This window comes from Amia ocellicauda, chromosome 1 (genome assembly GCF_036373705.1).
Source record: "Amia ocellicauda isolate fAmiCal2 chromosome 1, fAmiCal2.hap1, whole genome shotgun sequence".
Lineage (NCBI taxonomy): Eukaryota > Metazoa > Chordata > Actinopteri > Amiiformes > Amiidae > Amia > Amia ocellicauda.
In genome coordinates this window covers 54,039,243-54,066,502 of record NC_089850.1, presented here as the reverse complement: position 1 = coordinate 54,066,502, position 27,260 = coordinate 54,039,243, and the positions used below count along the sequence as shown (strand labels likewise).

Sequence of the window (27,260 nt, the reverse complement as noted above, 5' to 3'; positions counted from 1 at the left end):
CCCATTGGTGGATACAGTTTTAGAACTTCGGGGCTGGTGGTATTTGACCTCACCATCATGGCCTCCAGCGTGGTGAGGTGTGGCAGCAGCATATCATCCTGCATGATGTAACAGGACATCTTCCTGAAGGTGCGCAGGTCCCGCTGCTTCCCGTTCACCAGGATCTGTCCCTTCATCCCCGTCTCCCTGTATCCAGACAGGGACAGAGCAGTACATGTCAATAAAGGACTGGAGGAATCTGTTCACAGAAAACACACATATGCAGATCGGGCCCTGCATTGACACACATGCACAGACAGGCACACGGAACCAGGGACAGAAAAGTGGTAGTCATAGCCCTCCCCCCCACACACACACAAACACTTACACAAACATACACACACACACACTGATTTAGGTCCTAAGGCAGGGCAGGGTCGTTCCTACTCCTCTCACCTGTACCCAGCCAAGATGTTCATGAAGGTGGACTTGCCAGCCCCAGAGGGTCCCATGATGCCTATAAGTTCTCTGTTGCAGAATTTCCCCGAGAGGCATTTGAGAAGAGCCTTGTATCCTGTGGACAAGAATGGAGACACATTTACTGACACGCCTACTGACCAACCACAAGACCGCAGCCCGGAGTCCCCCCATTGAGTTATTAGCCCTTGTCACATAGAAAGAACACAACCAAGCTGGAAATTGAACCCATCGAAGATATTATGTCATGATGTAATATTTCATGTAATTTGTTAATAGCTATTTAAGATGACAAAGACCAGAACTTGTGTAACATCAGGAAGCGGTGTGACACTAATCTTCACCACTAGGGGGAACACTAACTCTCCTTGTCTACCAGAAGAGATCTGAATTGTCCCTGTAAACATTCAGTACAGCAGCCCGACGTAATTGCTATTACAGTGGCATTTACTACTTATAAATAAAATAATGAAACCAGGAGCAAATATCACCCTGGAACAAAATCTTCATTGCATCTCTGAGCTGAACCCCCTACACACACTTTCTATATATCTCTTTGATTATTATGTAACAATTAAATCATGTTTTTCACCCGATACACCAGTGAAATGTATTTCTGTTGCTGTTGTCAATGTAAGGAATGAGACATGCCTCCCTTTGCTTGAGCAACACCAACAAGTCATATTTGGTTTTGATGCACAACCACACGTTCTTATCTCTGTCTGTCTCTCTCTGTCTATCTCTTCACCTAATTGAAAATGCGACTAAAGAAAGTGCACCTCTGCAGCCGAGCTGTGTGTGCTGCGTTGCCAGGGAGTTTAGGAGGCAGACGCAGAGTGACCCACATTCCCTGGTTATTATTGGCTATTAGAGCCGTTTTGGCTCAAGAAATATCGTGCTATCGATTTGTTCACTCCGGGAAAGCAAAAGAGAGAGATAGGGAGAGTGAAAGGAAGAGAGAGGAGGGAGGTGGGGGAGAGAGAGAGAGAAAGGAGAGAGTAAGGGAGAGAGAGCAGAAATACCGGATCAATATAAAGAGGAATGGAAGGCAAGGTTTGTCAAATCTCTGGAGCTTAGTGAGGCTAGCCTGATAGAAAAGCATTAACCTTTATTGCTTTTTGGTCTATTTCCCTCTATCTCTCTCCTGACAGTAGAACATATGGAAAATACACTAAATACACACTATCTATGAATGCATTATTATATTTTATTATAAAGGAAACTAAGCTTTTGACAGTAACTCAGAATTATAATGTAAAATAGAACAGTGGCTACAGTACAGCACATTTCTGAGACTGCAAATTTAGATTTGAAGATTTAAACTGCTAGTCTTAGAGATGGAAATATTTCCCTGGGCACCTATAGACTACAAAATGCTACAAAATGTCAATATATGACAATATGCAGAACAAAAAAAAAAGTTAGTATAGAATTTTATCGACAAAACAGGCAAAAAGAAAACTTCACTATGGCCAGAACTATGGAACTATCTTGAATCAATCCAAGATCCAGAACTGAATATTATGAATATTGGCATGTACTGTCCCAGCTCTCAACCCCACATTCATAGCTCACCATGCACATTTCTCATTGTTATTTTAATCTTCCTTTCGGTGATATATTTTGCCTGTGGCTTCCAACATTTACATCAGTGACATCAGGGCTGTGGTCTGGCAGCCACACAATTGACCACAGGCCACCAACACCTCTCCCCCAGCCTGCGAGCTGTCCTGACAGTCAAGGACTCAAAGACGTCACGGCCACAAAAAATACACTTCAGCTGAGACCATACAATGACTCCCTTATTGTTGCGCTACAAGCTTTAACCACCATCCTCCATTCCTTTCAGCATCAATTACACTTACCCAAAGAAATGCATCTTTGATTTCATTTGAATTAGAAAGACTCGATCCGTGTTCAACAGAAAGTCATTTAAAAAATACCTAAGAACATTTTATTTTGTCAGTATGCATTACCTGATCAGATTGTCAAGTAAAACACGTCAAAATGGACACCGGTGAATGATAGGAAATGACCACCAACGATTTTGGGGAATTCGCCTTCAAAGCCCTCCGTGATAAAGTACACTAAGGCAAGGTGGAATTGAGCTTTAATAATTTTTAAGATGTAATAAATATTGCAACATCATATGCATTTGTGAAGAAGGAGCCTGGAAAGGTGAGTAAGACTCGGTTAGGTAACTCTCCGTCAAAAAACTACCAGAGTCTGGGATAGTGCGCATGTCTGGCACAATGAGGGACACCGAGTAAACAGTGAGCGCAGTTTTAAGCTTCCATTGTTTGTGGCTTTGCACCTCCTCAAACCTCCAGGTTATGACTATGGCTCAAAACCCCACAACAAGCCAAAGATAATCTACATTCATTCTTTAAGCTCAGTCTCTAACTATTAGCACAAACTGCCTCCCATTCAATTCACACCACTAACCAGCCTGCATGCGTTCTGTAATCACTAAATCCTTTGGCATTTAGATTTACTCTGACAATACTGGGTTAATTACTCATTATTCCTTTAACTGTGATTACACAGGTTATAGCATTTAATAAAGTATCTCTCTATTTTGGTTGAAACCAGCACAGAAAACACATCACAAGGACTTTCATTTCAGTTACAAGTAGGCAGCATATATTACTCCTCGTCTTCTGTGACCTTTCTCAGCACGAACACCCTTCAAGCTAAGCCCCTCCCGAGAACAATGTGTCTAATTGGTTGACCCTCTGGGTAGATTGACAGGGATATGGGCCATTAACGCCTTCTGGATGGGGTAATAGTTCCTATTTCAGGCAGTGTCTGATCCTCGCCTGGACACAAGGTCATTTACTTCACAACTGTCATTACAAGCTGCAAGCCCCACAGAGGAATGATATCATGCCTGTTAATGGAGGTCAGATGCGTTCACAGTTATGACATGTGGTTTTACAAAGGTACACACACAAACGAATACACAGCAGCCACAAATTCACAAATACTCACGCTCACGTTCATGTAAGCAATGTCACACTGGCACACAAACATACTGAGACACTACAAACATACACAAACAGCAACAATAAGCAGTGTTAAGTGCATCCATGCTTATGTACACATGTGTCATTCACAACATTGATATTGACACATAACATAATAGATCGTCACAATAAGATGTGGATGATTAGTGCTTAAAAAAAAAAAAACTATTCAGATCTCCAGACAATATCTTTATCTAGACAAGTTCAGCCTCCTCCCCTCCTCCTCCTCGTCCCCCGGCCCTGCTCAGTAGTCAGCGGCCGTGTGGAGCGACTTTCCGCTCTGTCTCAGCTCTCAGACGGTCACTGTCACTCTTTGACAAGCATTGAAACACTCTGCTGTCTGAAGCACTCCTGAACTGAACTTATTTCTTCTCTATTTTTTGTGTTGGGAAAACGCACAGACGTGTTTAACACAAGGTGCTTGGTACTGCTGATTAGGTGTCTCCCCCCCAATTAGAATAATAAAACTTGAAATCATTAGGTGTATCACTGCTTGCCCAAAGGAGAAAGGGAGAGGGAACGGCACATTTCTCAAAGCAAGACGACAAACTGGGTGAAACCTCCAATCGGTGAAACGAAGCATACCACATATTTCAACATTTGCAGCAGGAGTTATTTAAATGCTCAAATGTCAGTTTTTTGTGTAAGCATTTCAGTATGAGTAATAGAGGTGCATGCAAACTGCAAAATGGAGAAATATTTTGTAGCAAAATATGTGCATTTGTGGAGCTAAGCCCACATACTCATAAAATTCTCTCATTAAGAAGAGGGAGCAATGGGTTTGGAAAAGCTAAAAAAGTAAAGTAAGTTACCATATGAATAGCAATGGGGATAGGTTTTACAATATATCTATACACATAATCCCAGTGTCTGTGTTTAAGTGCTCTTAAATCCTGACTGTGACAGCGAGTTCTGCTGAGGTATTATTCAGCAGAGAGAGTTTACGATGCGGGACAAACTGCAGTGCAGCTCCGGGAAGAGCTGGGCTAGTGTTTCACTGAGACAGAGACTGTGAGGGAGGCAGAGCCGGTTGGTAGTTAAGGTTTCCTGAACTTGCAAAACAGCTGAACAGAGAAAATAGGAGATATCCGCATAACAAATGCTTTCAAGTATTCCAGGTATAACAGTGGCAATTCCACCACAGGACAATAAAAGTAACAAAAGGAGATATTGTTGTAATGGTTATCACTGTGATGGTTATTTATTAAGTAGCTGATTTGCAGTTAGTAGAGCTGGGAATATTTTTTGTTTTTCCTGCTCTGCCAAGTCAATTTCTGTGACAAACGTTTCTGTTCACGCGATGCAGAGTTCTGATAAAGACTTTAGTTTAGCTCTGGACGTTCCCTCCATCACAGCCACACTCCCACACGGGCTCTCGAATGCTGCGCCAGCTTGACATCTTCATTGTAGCAAAGGTGTTCCCTGCAACCAGCAACCACGGAGAGAGAGAGAGAGAGAGAGAGGATCCTGACACCAGCCTGAACTCCTGCCTTTCCCCCTTCAGCTCTGGTCACTGGATGTATTCCAAACCCAGATGACAGCGGTCACTTTCCGACTTCCGTTTTCCTTCACCGCTCCCTCTGGTCATATCGTAGCTCTGTCTTTCAGCTAGTTTGAGCATCTGTCCTCATCTACCCTGTCTGCACCAGGACCAGCACACACAGATCCAAGAGGTCTTCTGGTTGATGTTCCAATCGGAGCTCTCAGTTACTTAATTAACCTAGTAAGCTGATCAATTAGACACGTATAACGTTATTTAAAGATCTTTTACAGTTTGTGGTTTAAAATAAAATATAAATTATTATTATTATTATTATTATTATTATTATTATTATTATTATTATTATTATGTGTATTATTATTATTATTATTATGATGATGATTATTATTATTCAAGGTATGCTACCTTTGACATCATTTGCAGCCTGATAAATTCGTCCAGTTAAAAACCTGAATTTACTGGAAGCCTGGTTGACACAAGCCCCAGAAGACAATGCAGTCTGGTGGAATTGAGTCTAAGATCCACCTGGAGTCAAAGGGCTATCAGTGCCGTGCTTTTGTATTGTTTACTCCTATTGAAAAAGCTGCGGCAAATTACATTTCGATTTGTGCAAAATGTCAGGGCAAAGGAACAGAAAGAAATGAAAAGGAACAGAAATGTCAGACCCACAGAAACATCCGTTCAGGAACAGGCCCTTCTGTGAACAGTTATTGCGCTTTATCCAATAATATGCTGCTTCATGTGACTTATTGGAAAGGATATATTAAGGCAATAGGAAAATCAACAAAAACGCTTGCAGGCAATGGGGGTCACATTCCTTTTGTTTTCTTTTATGTTTCTTTTTTGACAAGGACACCACATCCAGCACCGCAGTGTTTGCTAAAGGCATTTTTTGTAAATTACTGAAATAATATATTCTTATTCCACCACCTTCTGAGGAACTGCTCCCAGATGAAGTTTATATTCCCAGAAGAACAAACTGCTTAACAACCTTATTTATGTGTTTAATAATTAATAATAAGTGAGAACGTATATTATTATTATTTTCTTAGTGCCAGCTGAAGACTTTCTCAACAAAACATCGATTCTAGGAGTAATATTCTAATACATAGAATAGGTATAAAAAACAAAACCATGAGAACTCCAGAGTACTTATCAGTTGCTTCCTGCCGAATCAGATTATATCAGAGCAGCAATGACAACAATCCAATTTAAATGTGATTCACCTCTCACTTACAGACAGACGTAAGGGAAGACTGTAATAATATGTTACTTTGGGGTCGATTAAAATCTGTCCCTTCACTCCTTCCTTCCTCAAAGGGACTACCTCAGTGTCAGAGAGCTGCTATCAAGCTTCAGCTCAAACTCCCTCTGTCAGACCTGCAGCTCTGTGGCACGGATCCCTCGCTCTCTAAATGATGGGAAATCTGCTGACTCCCCGGTGCCCCATAACTGCTGAGATGTCTGGTCTTTGGCATTACATGGTTGCATGTAATTTTGTGAGCTCTGAGCTTCTGCCTGTTCGTCTGGCCAATTACCAGTCTGTTAACACTTCTTCCACGGATGCATCACAGGGACGCAGAGGAGATTTGTAATTATCCCCTGATGCTGCACAAAATGGGATCTTAATCACCCAATTTTCCCGTCTGTACGTCGAACTGTTGCAATGAAAAGGGGAACGTGCGAAAAAACATTTCTTCTCCTGCAAAATATCTTAATTCACACGTCCTCTATTTTAAACATGTTGATTTGCAGGAATAAGATACAAAGTAACATGTATACGTAATTCCACATTTTTGTTATATTTTAATTTTAAAAGAATAACAAATAAATAAATAATAATATATCATATCAATAAAATCAAGGGTGGATGGTCTAGCCAGTGCTGGAGCTTTTGAGAGCTCTCAGCCATTAACTGTACTTCCTGCCACAACAGATGCAGCTACCATTTGTCTTGTCAGTTATTGATGATCTCAGATGTCTTGGACGGTACATTTACCAGAAAGGCACAAGGAAGCTCTCTGTGCACACCGGCCTTGATCACTGACAGTCCCTCGTCCTCCATCACCTGCTTTCACAAGAGGAATGATCGGGATGTTGGACAGGGTGTGATGTAGTTTTGTTACTGTTCACTGCTGCCTTATCAGAGAGTCAGCCAGCTTGACACCCAAATGATCCTGCGGTCCTACAGGAAACCCTCAGCCCGGGGGCTGTGACTACCTAGAGAAATCAATACTGCACAGCAAAGTTGAGAGAGCTTCATGCTTGGGATCTGAGGATTTGCTCAGTTTCAGAAATGGAATAGCAGAGAGAGAGAGAGATAGTGAAACATACAAACAGAGAGACAGGTTTACAATAAAAGAGGCCTTGTTAAATTGAATTATCCATCTCTACCTCCACCATTAAAAATCACATCCTCCAACACAGCAGTGCTTTTCCTCTTCCTAGGATCGTATGTATTCTCCACACGAGTTGCGCTCTTTGTAAGCAGAAAGTCTCTCATTTGTGTGTGTCCCGAATCTGTTTTAAGCCCCTAGCTTTCCACTTGCTTCATTGCTTGAGGTGTTTCATGTACCTCAGATACCCACATTCACTGGCCATGCTGGGGTTTGGCTGTCTCAACACAGCTTGTGACATAGAGAGTGTGGAGGAGAGCTTAGAAACACTGAGCGATGTGAGGCAAGTGGGGTGGGTATCGAGGGGTTAAAGCTGCCACGTTACGAGCTGTGAAGGTGACCTCAGAAGTCAATGGCGAGCCTGGCTGTGTGTGCAGGAGATTCAGACTGAGCACTAGCTGTCTGTCCTGTGAAGAATTTATATTGTGGGAATAGATTGAGAGACAGAGAGAAAAGGATGTGGGAGATGTAAGTGTTGCCACAGTGCGGGCGGGAGTGAGTTACAGCTCTACTCAGTATCTGCAAAAATACGTAATGTTGTTGTTTGTCTTTGTTTTATTAAATTTAAACCCTGCACTGCTGCCCTCACACGATTTTAGCAGAGTGCAACAATTTCCTTATAGATTGTAACACATTGTTATGCCTCTTCGTCCACACTTCGACAGCTGTGTTTCCCAAGCTTTGCAAGCCTGAGACATAAGGACTTAGCATCAAACTTTGTGTGACACACCAACAGCTCTTGCCCACCCACACCTCTTTAAAGTTTAAAACAAACCTTTCTTTTCAGGGAGAAACCCGAGCCCTGACTGAGTTGTGTAATTCTGGTGGGATTTATTTATTGATGTAGAATTAAATTTTTTGCATGTATATGGTACAAAATGTAACAATTAAATAATGATAAGGTAATAAGATAAGATAATGTAATTGAACGGTGTACACTGTAAAATCTCTCCATTCGCTTTTTCAGCAACAGAAATTAAAATATTATTTATTTTAGAATTAATTTCTATATTTGTATGAATATTTGAATGTTTAACAAAAAAAACATATATATATATAAGATCTGAAATTACTAAATTTGACTTGAGGTTAGAGTCCCCAGTAAATTTAGGCTCCAGTTAAAATCAGGGTTGCAATTCTATGGACTAACTGGATCGGGTGTAGATTTGCAGGGATCTAACTTGAAATCTTGCTGTTGGCCAGGGTTGGGGTGCAGGCTGCTGGTAGGGCTTAATACAGAGGATTATAGCCAAACGTCTCTCCTTTCTGCACTGGAATGCAGTATCATTGTTCAGGAAAAATAAATCTGAACATTATTTAGGTGTTAGGTTATTTAATTGTTATCCCTGTTAAGATTATAAAGTGAGGATTACAACGTTTAAGGTAGGTTTAAGGTGGGAAGGTAACCTATTTATGTAATACAGGCATATCTACATCACTGCAAATGTCTTGCTGCATACTAATCTTTGTTTAATTCTGTCAGAAACATGTTTTATTTAAATAAATAAGAAGTTATCAATTTTATTTGGTTGATTTAAAATGCAAGATAGCTGACCACACACAAAAAAAGTAGGCGTCTTAGAGGCATCAACTTCCCTGGAAAAAAAGTATATAAAAGATTCTTACTGAGCTCAGCAGACAAAGATTTACTCTCAGTGGTGTTGCTCAAGGAAGTACTGTAGTCTGAGACTCTTCGTACAACGCTCTGAGCCAAATAAACACAAAAAACAACTAATATCAGCACTTCCACCAAAGGATGCATTTTGTCTTTTTCTCCAAGTTTTAAATGCAGTGGTACATGGTTTAGCCAAGGGGTGGGACAGCTTCAGATTGGTTCGTATATAACACAGAAGCCCTACAGTTATCCATGCTGGGTAACTCCATAGTTCCATAGGTCTCCTTTTTTGGCAGAGAGATGAAGAGAAGACAGAGAACTACAATGGTTTAACGTACTGGAACCAAAACACTATCTCACGTTGTCATGTACTCTATATATCTTCACTGTAGAAAAGAAAGCGATTAAAAAAACAGAACGGTTGCGCGTGTGGGAGTCTTGGGAAGTCCACATTTGTGGCTTTGAAAAGGAATCCTCTGAAGGCCTCAGCTGAAAGCACAAGGAAAGTGAGCTGTCAGAGGAGATAACCTCCCCCACACAGTTAGAAAAACAAATCAATCACCCAGAACATATTTCTGAGGTAAAGGAAGGCCCTTGAGGTGCCAGTTTTGGTGCACCTGAAAGAGGCTTACACTACTTATACTCTAATAAATGATCTGCTCATCAGATAATCCAGGGATGGAAGGAAGATTCCCATTGCACAGCAGTTTTGAGAAATTTTTTGTTATCCAGGCTTTGAAGGTCTCTGTATTTAAGCCAAAGAAGGGTATTGGGTATTTCATGCTTCCTACATTATTTCAAGTGTGTTTCAATAGGCAGAAAGGCTGAGGTAAAAATAAACACCTCATTTGCTTTTCCACTTCATCAGCGAAATCTACAGAAAGGCCAACCACTTCAAAACGGCTTTTAAACCAGAGCCTCATTTCCATCTTTATCATGACTAAATGAAGAAAGTGAAGGTATGCTGATGTCTCCAGCCTCTCTCCTAGCCCATGGTCACATAGGTTCGGAAAACATGCAAAAAGGCAAAAAGAGGGGATGTGGCCAAGGTGGCTGGGGTTATCAGTTCCTCTAACCTCCCATCCAGCCGTCTGACAATGTAACCTGCAATGTGCTGTCCTCAGAACCACATGGTTGTTCTGAGGACAGCACATTACAGGTTACATTGTGAGTGTCACACACACAAACATGGCAGGTTATAAGAGTTCAGACTCACAGAGAAAGAAACACCAAAACAAACCAATGAATGAATTATTTTTTTTAGATGTGGGGAGTTTCTACAGCAACTCCAGCTCATAAAACAGCACACTGTCCAAATTAGTTCAAATAGATTGTGGCAGAACTCTTTCGCTCTACATTCCCAGGACATTTCTCTGTGAATGCACGTGAGAGTCTATCCAATGTGTCCCAATGTCTCCGTCTCATCCCTCTTGCCTAGTCACCATAAACTCTCCCTCTTTTCGAGACTCCATCCATCATGCTCTCTACCTCCATCCCATCTCTCTGTCACCCCTTCCTCTCTCCTCTTACTTCTGTCGTGTAATTTCCAATCTCTCTCTCCCTCTCGTGTTCTCCCTCTATCCTCACTCCAACCCAAAAAGCAGACAGACCAAACTGCTGTGTGAATATCATAAGCTATACAAATGCCACATGCTGTCTCTCTGTTCCACTTTACAAGTGTGCACAGCTTGATTTGAAAAACTATGTGAAAATATGCAACAATGATTTATACTGAAATTCTGAAGGGAGTACTCTCTGGACCAGGGAACAGACCCAGATTGCTTCCCCTGTAGGTTCTCTTGTGACCAGCAAGGCAAGGTTGTAATGGGCTGCTTCTTTCCTTCAGCCTCCATGGGACCATACCAGGTTGTACTTTGCTGTAACATATCCCTACTAATTCAATCAATCGGATTTGAAACGTAACATGAATACCAGCTATCGTTATTCTGTGAATGTCTTCCCATGAACAAGTGTCAGCATTTTTTAACCTCAATTTAATTCTTGCAAGCAAGACAGTACACTATATACTGTCTCACCAGCAATATTTCACTAAAATCAAATGTCACATTCACCTTTCTTTTTCCTTTTATTGGAAAGTAAACGTAGCTGTAATTTTAGAGTCTCTCCTGGTCAGAAATGGGATGTCAGGATCAGGAAAACTTTGAAGAGCAGAACTACTGGATAGCATTTCAGTCTCACTGGACTCAGATTGTTGCTGACTGGGAAACACAGCTCAATAAGGGATGTAAATATCCAATGTACAGATGCTTGTGGGGGGTGCTAAACATATTGGGACATAGGCAAGGTCAAAACACATGATGTGGAAAAAGACATATCTATATGCATCCATCCATCCATTTTTAATAACCACTCCGTCCAGTATCCTAACCCAATGGGCTCAGGGCACAAGGCAGGGAACACTCTGGATGCCAGTAATCATAATAACATTCAATTAAATATCCCCATATTTATAAAGACTTTATAAACGACTTTCAGAATTGTCTGACCTTTCACCTGCAACAGCAAGCGTGTTGAAAAACAAGATGCTTACTGAAAACTGTCTAAAGGAGTGGTTATGTTTTTAATTGTTTGTCTCTGCTGAAAATTTCTGAAATCTGTTTTCCTGGATATGCTGACGATTTACGCAATGGTATTTGTGTATATTATATTACCGGTGGAGGCACCGCAATAATAGTTTATTGCTCTAATGTATATAATAATAGCTCTTTTAAGCGTAATACCTCGTTGCAGGGAATACAGGCAGAACAGCCAATTCAACTTTGAGGCTGGGAAACTGGAATCTCTTGATATTTTGAAATGTTAAACCCTATATTTATTTCAGGTGCTAGATCCGGTGTGCAGATTTCTTGTGAACCCTCTAAGTGACAGAGTGACCGAGGTGGGGTTACGTATGTGATGTAACACACTCAACATCCTATCATGAACACAGCCAAGGCGTTAATTAATCGGGGAAAATGCGAGTCCCTTCGGAAAAGGTGTCAAGCCAGACAAATGAATGATAGTGTGGAATATTGATCAGAGCTGTTGTCCTGGAGATCACACCGGTTCTTTGAGGGAGAACCTTCCAGAACGCGAGACAAACCACCGAATCCAGATCACACAACAAGCAGCCTGTGTTCTGTAACACCCAGCCCCTTCTCACTGGGCAGCTGAGAAGGACTCGAATAAGCAAACAGCAGCATACTGGGTATGTCGTGAATTATTTACTGCCTAGTAGAAGTTGCTGAGTGCAGCAAAGGGAGGGGGGGCTGAATGTGGGTCAGTAGGTGTGCAGTTCAGGCAGGGAGATGGAGAGGAGAGAAACAAGGAAGAGCCATTTAAAGAGCTTTGAGATGGAGGAAACCTATTGACAATCGGGACTTTTTCACTTGTTTTAAAGTAGGAATCCGAATGCAATGTATACCTAAAATAATGCAACGCTGGTGCTTTGTTTCATGTGTTGTGAAAGCCGAGAGGGAACGTTTCTTAAAGTGAGCAGCATTTTGGAAGTGTGTAAATCCAGCCCCTCAATAACATATTATAGGTCAATGTTTGTTATATTTGTTATATTTCTCAATATTTACTTTAAATGTTAAATATATTGCTCTGCGTATTTCCTTGTTTCCCACATGCCATGCAGCAGGGCAAAGTATAAGGGCTGTCCTACCTCTCTTCTTCCACCAGGGCCCCTCGCGGATGGTGTAGGAGAGCTCGGTGAACTCCAAGTCCACAGCCGAGCGCTTGGGCAGGTGGGAGAAGCGCTGGGCCTCCGTGATGTGGTTCTCCACCTTCTTCAGGTGAGTGCTGGTCAGCAGGGCCGTGTCCTGGGCCCCACCGTTACACAGGATGTCCTCCATGGGGATACTGACGGAGCCTGGTTCCAGCGCCTTCTCAGCCATAGCAGCTCTCTGGATTGGAGGAGAGAAATGTGTAATTAAAAGGAGAGCGTGTGTGTGTGAAAGCCATGATGTTTGGTTTCTGATTGTAATTCCCTCATTCCCTTCTGCATTGAATCAATTGATTCCAGTGGATTAAATTCACCCAAAATTACACACACACGTACATGGCCGGCCAATCACATTAAGGACTTGCACCTTTGTGGAAGGAAAACAAAGGAGTAACACAATCATATAAGTGGCCATAATTCCAGATGTACTGATACACCAGCTAACACATTTCCTATTGAATTAACAAGGAGTATCTATTTGAGACATACACATATTAAGTAATGTAATTTCCCTAAATTAGCATGAACCAATCACAAGCCTTCCTTTGTGACAAAGTGATAACAAAAATCTGTACACAATGTAATCCAGTGATGAGAGAGGTGAAGAGTATGGCCTGCCAAATAAGCAAACCTGCCCTTTCACTTTCATCTGAAATGTAACAATTCTGAACTCCCAATGAATCACTGTGGTGTAAAGTAGACCAATCATAATTAATATTTTCATCCAAAGGTTTGGAGCAACAATATTTATATATAGTATTTGTATCATGTTAATGGTTTGCATTTACTGGCTAGACTACCATTAATTGTCTGTTATTTAATTAATTAATTCACCTTTCCATGTTAATTAATACAGATATTTTCATTCTAGTGATGCTGACCAATGGCAGGGGATGTTTAAAGTCAAGGCATGTTATAACGAGAGAAACTTCCAATAAAAAGGCAACTGAACTAAAGCTAGCCTGGCGTCACTTATCCAGGTGGTTCCACAAAGTGACCTTGCTTTGACAATACCCTGCAACTAAAGGAAAATACCTTCTGTTTGCATAGAAACAAAGGGAAAGAATGAAAGAGCAGCTGGATTAATGCAGTGAGGGTGAAATAAAAAGAAACTGCCACGAGTGCTGGCCTGTCTCGTAATAAAGCAAGAAAACCAATTTAAGTGCTTAACCATTGATCAAAAGCTTTTATGAAGAATTTTGGCACAACTACCTCTTTAATGGCTCGGTAATGTTAACTGCTTTATTTGCTCTTATTAAAAAGTGGAACACATGGGAGAAAAAGAAGAGGAAACTGATACATCCGCTGGGCAGATGAGAGAATGCAATCGCCTCCTTCTCTCCCAGAGCTGAAAACCCAGGAATGGGCTGCACTCACGCAGTCCTGTCCACACAAGTATGTCACTGACACAATTCTTCTGACTCGGGTGTCTGCATGCTCAAGTTTCGGTACCTATTTATTTCTGAGAAAATAGGGTAGTGCGCCAAGCCAGTGTCTCTCAGTAAAACACTGCCGGTGATGTCTGAGAAAAAACATCTGTGTCAATGTTGCCGGGCTGTCTGGAACTCTGAGTGACAGAGAGACACGAAGCCTAATGAGACATACAAGGCTGAAGGAGCCACTGGCCTGAGCTCCGATACCCACATGGCCATGCTGGGGGCAGTCTACCCAGCATTCTCCATTCTGTAGCCTCCCGCACTGGACACAGCGAAAAACAAAGCGGTAAACAAACATCACTGGATTTCAGAGCCACCTGCCTGTCAGGCCACAACATGATCAGCACTGTTGTTTGACTTCATGAACTATTAATGACAAAACCTCTAGAAGCAAAGGTTTTAAAATAAACCTAGTCACCACTGCAGCTATGAATAGAGACGTTGCTCTGACGGCTGCTCGTGCTTTTGGACATGGTCACGTTGTCTGTGAGTTCTACCTCTCCCCCCCAACTGCGACCCGTCGGGCTTCATTTCTTTTTATGGTCACTGAATTATTGATGGGTACCGAGTGAGAGAAAATATGGCTGCACGGGCTGAATACGGAAAAGGGCAATCGCAATGGGCAACGCTATCCATGCGTCTGGGACCAGCCCACCACTGTCACATGCTGAGCCCAGTAATTACTTTCATTCAAAGGGACAGCCCACAGAAAAATCTAAAGATGCCTGCATTGTCCCTAAACTGTGAACAGCTGAACAAGCTGTAGCCCTATCCTGTAACACCCTACACCATGAGCTTCTCAACACACCACAGCCTAGCACTGAGCCACACATTGCCTAACACACACCATTCGCCTTACAGCAATTCACAGCATCCTGTATTGCAACCCATAGCTTTTTTTTTCTTTTTCCATTTCTCCCACACCTGCGTTAGTGAGAAACCGCTCCAGCGCACATTCATACTAAAGCAATACCCTGATCTTCAGCTTAAGGCAACCCTGCGGCATCCTGCCACACTATAGTGAGCACTAGAGCCAGTCCCAGAGAAAGAGCGTCTGAGGCACATCAGCCACAATGAAATCTGTGTCCAGTCAACAGCTGCATGTCGGTTATAAAGAGAGAGAGAGTGAAAGAGAGAGAGGTGCAGACTGTTGCTAGGAAGACTAGGATAGCAGGTCCACAGCTCCCCGATGAATTTCAAGCAGAACTGGAGCTTTATCCTCTCCACACGTCTGTGAATGAACACTTAAAGACCTCTCTCTCTCTTGCCATGGGATATGACATTATAAAAGAAAGCAAGTGGCACAAAAACAGACACATGGGGCTCCATTGCAATCCAGTGTTCTCGAGAGACAAGGCAGGTACAAAGGGTGGCTGCGTGTGGCCCTTTTGTTGGGAACTACTTCAACAACCTCCTTCTAAATCATCTGGACTGACATTTGCTCGACAGCTTTTCAAGAGCGGCCGTCACCTTGCTGCACAGTATATATATATACACTCACCTAAAGGATTATTAGGAACACCTGTTCAATTTCTCATTAATGCAATTATCTAACCAACCAATCACATGGCAGTTGCTTCAATGCATTTAGGGGTGTGGTCCTGGTCAAGACAATCTCCTGAACTCCAAACTGAATGTCTGAATGGGAAAGAAAGGTGATTTAAGCAATTTTGAGCGTGGCATGGTTGTTGGTGCCAGACGGGCCGGTCTGAGTATTTCACAATCTGCTCAGTTACTGGGATTTTCACGCACAACCATTTCTAGGGTTTACAAAGAATGGTGTGAAAAGGGAAAAACATCCAGTATGCGGCAGTCCTGTGGGCGAAAATGCCTTGTTGATGCTAGAGGTCAGAGGAGAATGGGCCGACTGATTCAAGCTGATAGAAGAGCAACTTTGACTGAAATAACCACTCGTTACAACCGAGGTATGCAGCAAAGCATTTGTGAAGCAACAACACGTACAACCTTGAGGCGGATGGGCTACAACAGCAGAAGACCCCACCGGGTACCACTCATCTCCACTACAAATAGGAAAAAGAGGCTACAATTTGCACAAGCTCACAAAATTGGACAGTTGAAGACTGGAAAAATGTTGCCTGGTCTGATGAGTCTCGATTTCTGTTGAGACATTCAGATGGTAGAGTCAGAATTTGGCGTAAACAGAATGAGAACATGGATCCATCATGCCTTGTTACCACTGTGCAAGCTGGTGGTGGTGGTGTAATGGTGTGGGGGATGTTTTCTTGGCACACTTTAGGCCCCTTAGTGCCAGTTGGGCATCGTTTAAAAGCCACGGCCTACCTGAGCATTGTTTCTGACCATGTCCATCCCTTTATGACCACCATGTACCCATCCTCTGATGGCTACTTCCAGCAGGATAATGCACCATGTCACAAAGGTCGAATCATTTCAAATTGGTTTCTTGAACATGACAATGAGTTCACTGTACTAAACTGGCCCCCACAGTCACCAGATCTCAACCCAATAGAGCATCTTTGGGATGTGGTGGAACGGGAGCTTCGTGCCCTGGATGTGCATCCCACAAATCTCCATCAACTGCAAGATGCTATCCTATCAATATGGGCCAACATTTCTAAAGAATGCTTTCAGCACCTTGTTGAATCAATGCCACGTAGAATTAAGGCAGTTCTGAAGGCGAAAGGGGGTCAAACACAGTATTAGTATGGTGTTCCTAATAATCCTTTAGGTGAGTGTATATATATATATATATATATATATATATATACACATATATATACTTACTGCTTCCGGCTATAGTAGGTTGTGAATAAACTTCCTCTCTGTTCATCCGAGTCTCTTTATGTATGCATATTAACTATTTTGCCCAAGTGTTTATCCAGGACTGTAAACCTCTCAAAGTCAAAATCTACACCAGCAGGACTGAACATCCCTGCATTCCCTCCACTTCCCCTCTGTCCATTACAGTAGTTGCACTGTACTTGGAATTGATATTATTTCAGCGGGCTTGGTAAGAGCCAAGATCCAGTTTCATCTAGGCAGTAGCATTGTGCTGATGCACAGAAATGGCTAGATAATGGAGAATCCCTGGAGCCAGCAAGAAGAAACCACAGGCTACAAGGGATGGTGTGAGAAATCCTGATAAAATAAATAAATAATGGAGCCTAGAACTGGTGTAACAGGGCTCGTTGTGTACATGGGTTTGTTGTGGTGACACAATCCCTCGGAATTCAGCAGGGTGTATAAATCTCCCATGTCGGGGATCGGTCTTTTGGCATTGTGGGTTTGACCTACTGGATAGTTAAGAGTACGCCAAAGCCGGTGTGGGTCGAACCTGACCGGGGGCTCTGACCTGCACATGCGACACTGGCACTGTGACTCAGATCGATGACATTGGTGCCATTCTGTTGCTGGGGTTGATGCAGAAAGAGAAGGAGGAGTTTAGAGGGGGAGAGAGTAGCAGGGCTGCAGAGCATATTATGGTGACGCAATCCCTCTGAAATCACTACAGTGTATATAAATCTCCTGCGTTGGGAGACTGGTCTTTTGGTGTAGTGCACAGTGTTTGTAGCTCTACTTGTTTCGTACTTGTTACATATACTGGGCGATGTGGTGCGGAGGTGCAACAGAACCTGCACATGCTAAACTGGCATAGGATTGTATTCGTATACGTGCAGAAATACTGTCACCATGTCATGGCTATTTCTTGAAGCCAGAGTCGCCTGTTGTGAGTAGTGTTTGCCGAAACATGCACACTCAAACATTACTTTGGCTGATCCATCGAAGCATAGCTGAGTTTCTTTTTTTCTTTTGTCATTTATGTGAAGCCGTTTTAAATTACACATAGAGTGAAAGTAGCTGACTGCTGCTTAACCCTGCTGAAGAGCTTTCCCTTGCAACAAAATCCAGTAGATACCACCACAAAAGCTCATATGGCCCTGCTACATTACTTCCTCCTCAACCCAATACAGCAACAAAAGAAAACAAAAATCATGAGGTTCATTCAAATCCAAATGCAACTCATGCCACTACACAAAGCTAAGAATAAAATTGAATAATCACTGGTCAAACACACTGCCTCATATCAGGAGAAAGATTTACATCATTCATAACAAGAGCAAGAAATAATTTAAGATAGTTCTATACTAATGTAAAGCATGTGACCATTACCATGAACTGAGGAATACACAGCGTGGAAAGTCAAACAATGATCAATTAAACCTTCAAAGCAAGCAGGAGAAGCTGACTCCCTCTCGCTCTGACTTAACTAAACAAACAGCAAGACCTTCAGCTCAGTCCTGGGATGAACTGTCCAGAAAATCCGAGATTGCAAAAAGTATAATCATGAGGTTAGGCTTCAAACAGTGCCCTGCCCAGTGATGATCACACACGAGGGATGTTTTGTGAAACTAGAAGAATAAAGTGAACTTTTCAACCTACAAGCCTGGAACCTCCCAATAGCAGGTATTAATAACAGCATGTTGTCAGCAGGATACATTGTTGTGTGATGTCAGAGATCTTGAGTTGAAATTAGGTACATCATAACTACATCAATTTTGTGATTGGCAGATGACTCAGGGCTAGATCTCTGCACCCCCTAATCTTAACAATCAACACTTGCCTTTTGATTTGACCTGGAAGCAACACATTTTCCCCCGGAGACACTTCCTACAAAATGTCACGGACATTCCCTTTGGATACATAATTCGGATCCGGATAAGGGAAAAGAAAACAAAAATAAAAACTGCAAAACTGCATTGCTTTTGTGATACAAATTGTGGATTCACTGTGAGGTATCAATGAGAGAAAGCAAAGATGGAAATCTGCATTCAGATAACAGAAACCTGTGTAAAAAATGTCCTCACGCACACCCCCCTCCTTTCGTCCCCATATTTCTGGGACGACAGAATGCAATGTGGAGGCTGCAGGATGGGGCCAGGCTGCTTCTGGGTCATGCTGCTGCCTGCCTCCTACAATCCCGAAGGAGACTGTTAGAACCTCACAAACACCCCATGTCTGTCATGGCCCGGACCTCGGATCAACAGATTTTTTACATTCATCAGGATTTCTTCAATAGTGAATGTGCTGGGTCTTGGTCTTGGTCTTGCTCTTGAAATGATGTCTCATTAAAAATAAGCATACAGATTAAAACCAGCAGCCTCTGCCTAGAAATTGTGTATAACGTGTGACACAACACTGAGCATTAAACAGAGCAGGCACAAGCATACCTACTCAGCTGGCGTTGAGAGTCCCACAGGGCTTGAAGCAGCCACTCGTGCACAGGAACTGACACAGATTTGCGGGTGCTTGTTTTAAGCATTCAGAATCAATCCAAGTGTGATGTATATGTCACAAACATTTAGCAGGCTGGACAAGTGTATTTGTGTAATTATCCTAAGCAAGTCTCATATATGTCTTGCTGGGTCCCCTAAGGGTTATCAAGGTATTGCTGTGTCAATATGGTAAAAACAAAAAGAAGGCAAATCCCCTGCGAGCTCCTCTTCATTCCCTGTGATGACGTTCAGCTTCAAAACCTCACCTGTGCTGATGTTAAACAGTCAGCTTGGATCGCTCAATTAAGGCACAGCTGAGGAACAGCAGGGAGAGTTGTGGAAAGAAAGCCCTCTGTGCTCTACAAGAGGGTTCACAATCAACAGCCTCACAAATGAACTGCAAAGACACGTCTCAAACATATCTGAGGGGATGCTGTCATTTTGTTTCATTTTAAAGGGAAGGCTTGTGCTTTGTACATTACAATGGGTTGCCCACTCTCCCCACGCTCAAAGTGTTCCACTGCTGTGCACAATGGGAAATTCCGGAAGTACTAGAGGACCATCCTATGCAATTATAAACACACATACATACCCATATACACACTTGCACACATACACACATCCATACACACAAACACGGTACTGATGTCTTTGGAGTGGCAGCCTAAAGTTTACACACATGAATCCCAGTTCAGACAACAGAAATGTTTACAGGTTCCTCTGAATAAGTGTCCAACAAGCTCTGTGAAGATACAATTAATCAATAAGTTTACTTACACTGATTATAAAACTATCAGAACGGGTTTTTAATACAATTTATATAGTACGTACACACAAACATACATACAAACACACACACACATTAAAGAACATTTTAAAATGTTACAATGCAATGACAGTTCAGCAATTTTAACACAAGACTGCCTAGGATCATGACATCATTTATGACTAAGACTGCATTTCACTTGAGTCTGATTTCAGCTAACCCCCCCGCCTGAACTGAAAAACAGAGCTGAGAAGCCAATCAACAGACCTGCTCTGAGAGATTGCCATTAAGACAATAGCACTCGAGCTGATCCAGTTAGTAAGAACCAGTCACAGTAATACCTTGATTCATTCTATTTAGAGTGCCAGTCCTTCTCATATTTCCAATGCATTGAGAGAAAAAGAGAGAGAAAACAGAAATCTTAGGAGGGATTAAAGCAGTGAATATTGGCAAAGAGGAAGTAAAACTAGAGTGGAGCAGTAGTGGTGAGTGGAGGGTCATGGGTTCAGTCCCAGGTGGGGACACTGCTGATTTACCCTTGAGCAAGGTATTTTACCCAGATTGCTCCAGTAAAATCCCAGCTGTGTAAATGGGTCATTGTATATAAAATAAAATAAAATAAATGATAGATTGTAACAATTGTAAGACATATAATAATAATAAACTAAAGAAAGTCATGGGTCCTTTGTACAATACATCCTGATAGAATGTAACACATTGTAGTGTCTATATTAGTATTGCTATAGGCGCTGTGGTTATTATGCTCGTTTGTTTATTCGGGACAGTCAACATCGCTTGCCTTTTCACTGTGTCGATGCAGTAACAGTGCAGATGCAAACACTTTTCCCCGTCCAACATCCGTTTATACATCTGTATTGCATACGACAGACAAACATGCTCACTTTGACTGTGACTCTTCAACCACCGCCATAGCAGGATTATTGCAAAAGCACTTTGTGTTCATATGCAACTCCTTGGGAATCCGAGCCCGGAAAGGCACCCATAACAGAGCCAATCATACAGAGACTGAATTCCCACAGCTTTACCCCGTGCTGTGAGAAATACCACACTGTGTATTATTTTAAACGATTGTTAATACATACAAAAATACATAAATAAATATTACATTCGTTATGTATTAGACTACATCAATATCAGGTAAATTAAAACCATCTATGAGAGAGAGAGAGAGAGAGAGCGATAGATAGATATATAGACAGATAATATATAGGCTTTTTCTTTTAAAATAAAAGGCACTGAGATGTAGCCTCTGCCTGTGTGCACATCAAATAGCCTACTAAAATAAGCCAGTCATATCGGGAAAATGATTGCATGTACAAGCTACCTTACAAATATCCGAAAACATCTCCATGTTTTCATATATCGGCATATTGGCCTATACATACAGCTCGATGACAATTTGTCCAAACCAGGACACAAAAAAAGCTGAATTGTTCAATGGTCCATTCGATGCATGCACATCTGTTCTAGTCATCAACTATACATTACGTCGTTTCCAAGTCTCTATCGCCCTGTTCTTGAAATGCTTCTTGTGAAAAACAAAAAAACATACCTTTTAATAGTGTGAAGCGCAGACGAGGTGCCGGGCGCTGTGCGGGGCTCAGTCCTGTGGCGTTATTGATGGCACAGGTTGCCTGTGGAGCACCATTCCCCTGCGCCTGCTGGCTGGAGCAACAGACAGAAAGGGTTTCTCCCTCCTTGTCCGGCTCACTTCTGTTTTCTGCAAAAGCAGGACCTATTCCGCAAACACACCGCCTCCCTTCCAGTGCCGACAGATCAGCACAAAGCATGGAAATGGCAAATCCCAGAAAACACTCTCAAATAAATCTGCAAGACGCTTATAAATAGATGGACATCTCCGGTTTGTGTGAATGAGGAATTCCGCAGCGAACTGCCCGGTCCAGGCTGAGGACAAGGGGTTGAAGCGAGCGGTGGACCAAACCAAAACCAGCCGGTTGCTTACATCAACTGTTCAAGTTTTAATCCCAGCCCTTTCATTGGCATTCTGCACGGTATCCTGTTCTTATTGATCTCCTTAGGTTGTATGATTTTATATGAACTGTGTAGCCCACCGCATAACCTCACCCTCCAGTCAGCCTTATCTTGCCAGCTTACAAAGCATCTCTGGCGCACCGGCTCGGATAGAGACAGGGCGTTACTAGCAGGTTGTTGCAAAAATACATCTGCAGGAGGTGCATGCATGCTCAACTCCACGTTAAAGAGCCAGGGGTTCTTTTTTATTTATTTTATTTTTTTGTATTTTTGTCTCTTTTGGTGTGATTACATGTAGGGAAAAACAGACAGATTTCGTTACCCTTACAATTCTGCAGGAAGGCTCATGGTTATTTTGACACACTAACTCTCCTCTGTTTCCGTTAGGTACGGTATGAAGAGAAACTGGAAATAAGGCTGGAACAAAAAGGTTTGAGTGTAACCCAGCCTACATTTTCTTAAATTATTTCATGTAAAATATGTCGGTGTTTGGATTCATGACTGATTTTAAAAATCACAACAATATGTGTCTTCATTCATTCATTCATTCATTCATTCATTCATTCATTCATTCATTCATGTTAGCAATTTCAAGGAGACCATCAAAAAACCTTTAAGTTGCCTGAGGATACAAGTCAACAAAAATACATAACAGGAAGGAATCCCTTTTCTCCACGGCTGTGGGCTGTGACCAGGGCAGGATTTCTCTACACATTCATTTCGTTGCATTCCCTGCCATTTCACACTTTCAGTGCTGCTCACACCTATGCAATTTAAGTACTCATTGAATTATGACGTCAATCACCCATTATAGTAGATTCAATATAATTTGTACACACACAACAATACTAAATGACAAACCAATATTTTATAGCAGTTTTTAGTTTGTTTGTTTGTCTGTCACAAACTTAAAAGCAAATACTCTAGGTATTTTGTCTTTTTTTAATGATTTCAGAGCATTTTTGTCAACCACAATGGTCTAGTGCATATTTGTCAAAATTAAAAGGGTTGAGTGCAGGGGGGGGGGGGGGCAGCAGCAAGTCACTAAATCCGTTTTAACATCTGATGTAATATTCTAGCTCACTCTGTGACTCAGCAAAGCCTTGGCTGAAGTCCATCTGATTTCATATACAACATTAAATCACAGCCTCCAGGCCTGTGTCGTAGTGTATATGGTGTGAGATGCTGAGGTCAGGTATTATGTGTCAAGCCAGCAGTTGTCATTCAATTTGCAATTAAGCTGTGCAGTAGATCATGGCTCATCCTGGTATTCCACTCCTGTTCTTCTTGATTTACCTTTAGCACACTGAATATGAGATTCATGTGGTTTATTAAAGAAGTACGCTGTCGTCATCTCTCTTGGATATCCATGCAGGCGAGCACACATGAAACATACACTTGACTGCTTAAGAAGAAACAAAACAAGCAAACTAAAGGAAAAACTATAAACTGAGAGTGCTACACAGAACTCCCTTTGGAAGCTGTGGTGACATGTAATTCTCAGCAGAGTCTTGGGAAGTACATGATATATTAGGGTTAAATAGTCTTAATTAATTTAACTTAATTTTTGTGGTTGTGGGTTTTGTGGATTGTTCTTAACACATTTCTAGGACTAAGCGTGAAGTTATAAAAGTGGTGACAACCAATACTTAATCAACCAATACTAATAGCAATTTCCATTCATGAACCATGGTTTTAAAACATGGTGTGATATTGGGCATTAAACCGGTTGTGGTGAGATGAATGTGAAGGTGCTTCACAACCTGTCATGATATAACTGGACTATGGTAGCAACACAGCAGAAAATATCCAAATATCCTACATCTCTCATATACCCGGACTGCAATTACCCGGATACTGTTAAGAGATGGGAGATTTCATGCTCGAACCACAGATAAATAATTTTAATGAATTTAAAATAGTGCAAATTTAAAAAGCATAAGGACTAGTCAACATAAATAAATATGTTGTATTCATGCCACAAAGGCCATTTTATATACCACGTGGTGTCTGTCATGTGATTATTTTCAGTCCCAGCTACAGGCAGGCCGGGCCCCTCCTTCAGAGCCACTGTCGCAGACCACCGTGCACTGCACAGGCTCTCAGGGTGCGCTGCCGTCGAATTCCAAGCAAAACTGGAGGGGAGGACGGGAACAAGCCATGACTAGCTTGACCAGGGGAGATATCTGCATAGCTCCGGGGCTACCTTACCCTCCCCTCGCCACGGCAGTGCAAGCATGGGCCTGTCCATTTGTGACACCCTCACTTAGCACTGCATAGCTCTCCGCTGTGGGGATATTCTGCACTTTTACTGGATGCTGGGAGTGAAAAACAGGCTGATAACAAGACTACGGCTGAAAGCGCTCTTTGTTTTGCAGTCTCTGTTTCGGCAGCTTTTGTGTTTCTGATCACCCCCCCAAACCTGACCATGATTCCCCTACTGTAACTCTATACTTGTAAGTTGTGACACAGATAGGTGTTATTGCATTGAGCCACTACCTTGTAAAGAGCTTTGTAAAGACAATAAGGCCGTGATATGGACAGACAGTACTGCTCTGGCCACATTGACATGGAGTTAGCGGTAGTTAATATGTTTTATTTGCAGGGAAACGTCCTGTGAGGAATATTGCAGAGTTTAAGCAGCCATGTTTGTACAATGGAAGCAGGAGTACACGATGCTGTATGTGCAAAGACACTATTACCCAGACAGCTTTGGTTTCTTTTGGTTTAAAAGAGAAGAATGCCTGTTTGCTGAAGCTTTTGTCAAAGATGTGCACAGACTGAGACTGAACAGCGCTCTCCCTCTTGTGTCAGTGGTCCCTCTAGAGACATATGGGCATTCCTGCTGGAGCTGCTCAATAGAGGATCTCACACCACAGAGTTATTAATCTCATTTATTTTGTAAAATATATCTGTACTGAATGGACAGACAGACAGAGCGAGAAAGACAGAGTCAGACAGGCAGATTGATCAAAAATACTGCAGGACATGAGCTTTCTGGGGTTGACTTTCAGTAGATCCATAAGAGTCCAACAAAGTCCAAAAACCAAGCATTAGATCAACACCAAACTGTGCCGACACAGTGCTTGGCTTAGTGACTTAACTTGGTGCGCAAGAGCACCCACACAGTCCTAGCGCATGGTGCGTCACCGTCTGTCTGTGGGGGCCAGATTACAGCGAAGAGCCAGCTCACTCTGCGCTTTCTGGGAATCTCCTAATTAAATCCCACGGCTGCTGGAAGGAGAAAGAGGAAGCCTGCTATGCTCCCCGGTGAGGTGTGAATTCAATCTGCACCCTCATCAGCCGGGAGCGCTTGCTCCTGCTCCCAGACGGACTGGGTTAGAAAATAGAAGATAGAAAAACACCTGCATCTGGACACTGGGGCCAAACTGCAGCAAGAAGTCAGCACTGCAATCATGTCAGTCAGTCAGGCATCAGTAGAATATGCTGATATTGACTGTACAGACTGAATTAAAAATGGTGCCAAAATAGTATTTCCCCTCCTCTTCTTTATTTCATACTTGGACAATCTGTGTCAATCCTTCACCATTCTTTAAGGCATGCCAAGGAAGACCACCCCCTCACCCATAATAATTGATTTAATTATTTCTATATTGCCTCCCAAAGAGCTTTTGTTGCAGCTGTATTCTCTCTGTGTGAAAAGCACTTACCTAGCAGAAAAAATTAATGCTGTTTCCCTTCGATAGAGATGCCTGGCTATATTCTGGACTTAGATATGAAGATGGAGAGAATGCGAAGGAAAAATTCACTTGCGTATTGGTGCTGCAATACAGGAGCCGAAGAGAAAAGTGCGGAAAGAGATTGTAAATATATATACTTGTTATCTGTGTTTGCCAGATCGTTTTGGCCTTATTACTTCTGCATGATGTTTCGACTCTTTGTGCATAAGAGACACATTTCAGGCAAAACTGTAAAGACCCACCCAGCTGCTAAAAAATCCTATCACAGTATAGGATGGTGACTTTCTTGTCTGACAGAGGATTGTTCAGTCTGCCGAATACAAACCCGCCGTCATTACTGTGTTTCTGATTTGTGGGTGGCAGATGGGTAAAAGATTTTGTTTGGTCTTCAAATACAAAGAGATGTGAACTGACTAACAGGATTTTCTATCTGAGCCTTGACAAGGGTACTTAAGGATGTTCTCAACGACCTGTTTGACTGTGAGCCGATGCACAGTAATGATATGGTCAAGTGCAGCCACTGACACAGATGAGATCCTTCAGAAAGATGGCTGGCTCCTCTGAAGGCAGTTTAACTTGATTACACATACCGCCATAAAGCCACTGCAGTCACCGTGCTCTAGCATTAGGTTGTCAGAACAAACGTATGAAAAATCATACACACATGACACAAAGTCAAATAAAAGAGGATTCCAAAAGCCTTCACACTTGGGCTCTCAGAGTTGTGATTCTTTTAAACAGCTTATTAACAGCCTATTCGTGGCAGGGCACACTTCAGAGGAAAGTAAAACATTTTGGGAAATAAATAAATAAATAAATAAATAAATAAAATGACTCAGTTCTGCTGATTAACAGAAATGCACAATCCGCCTACCAACCCTGCCCAGAGACTCCCGTTTCATCTCAGTCCCCACAGACTGTGACAGGAGGCAGACTGCGCGCTGTGGCGGATCTGTACTGCGCATTAGCCGCTTCCAGGTGGCGCAGGGCACGAATGCGTGGACATTGACGTTTGAAACGGTACATGATGCTGTGGTTTTTGTGGGTCTGTCTCTTTAAATGCAGCACCTGTGCGATGCTGATGCTGATGCTGCAGAGTCGGGGTTATTTGCGGGCAAACAGCCGAGGTTACTCGCGTTCAAGCGACGCCCTGCATCACTTGCTGCGGAATGAAATCGACGCCCAAACGCGGCTGAAAGTGCCTGAGATGCTATACTATATATAAGTAAATATAGGTGAAATATAGGCTCAAATGTAACAATATTGCAGATTATCAGTTCGGCAAATACCAGCACTATACATATGCATATACATATACATATATTGTACACCAATATTGTAACAAAAAATAATAATAATAAACTACGGTGG

At 42.2% G+C, this 27,260-nt stretch overlaps 1 protein-coding gene across 1 annotated transcript in view; it reads right to left on the bottom strand.

The window, feature by feature from the left end:
• Positions 1-22,288, bottom strand: part of LOC136753163 (ATP-binding cassette sub-family G member 4) — a 32,378-nt gene extending 10,090 nt beyond the window's left edge. The window contains exons 1-4 of the mRNA XM_066709047.1: positions 21,749-22,288; positions 12,662-12,902; positions 436-553; positions 54-186 (exon numbers count right to left, since the gene is read on the bottom strand). Of these exons, the coding sequence (XP_066565144.1) occupies positions 54-186; positions 436-553; positions 12,662-12,893 (483 nt within the window). The 5' untranslated portion in view covers positions 12,894-12,902; positions 21,749-22,288. The remainder of the gene's footprint in view (positions 1-53; positions 187-435; positions 554-12,661; positions 12,903-21,748) is intronic.
• Positions 22,289-27,260: the final 4,972 nt, after the last annotated feature.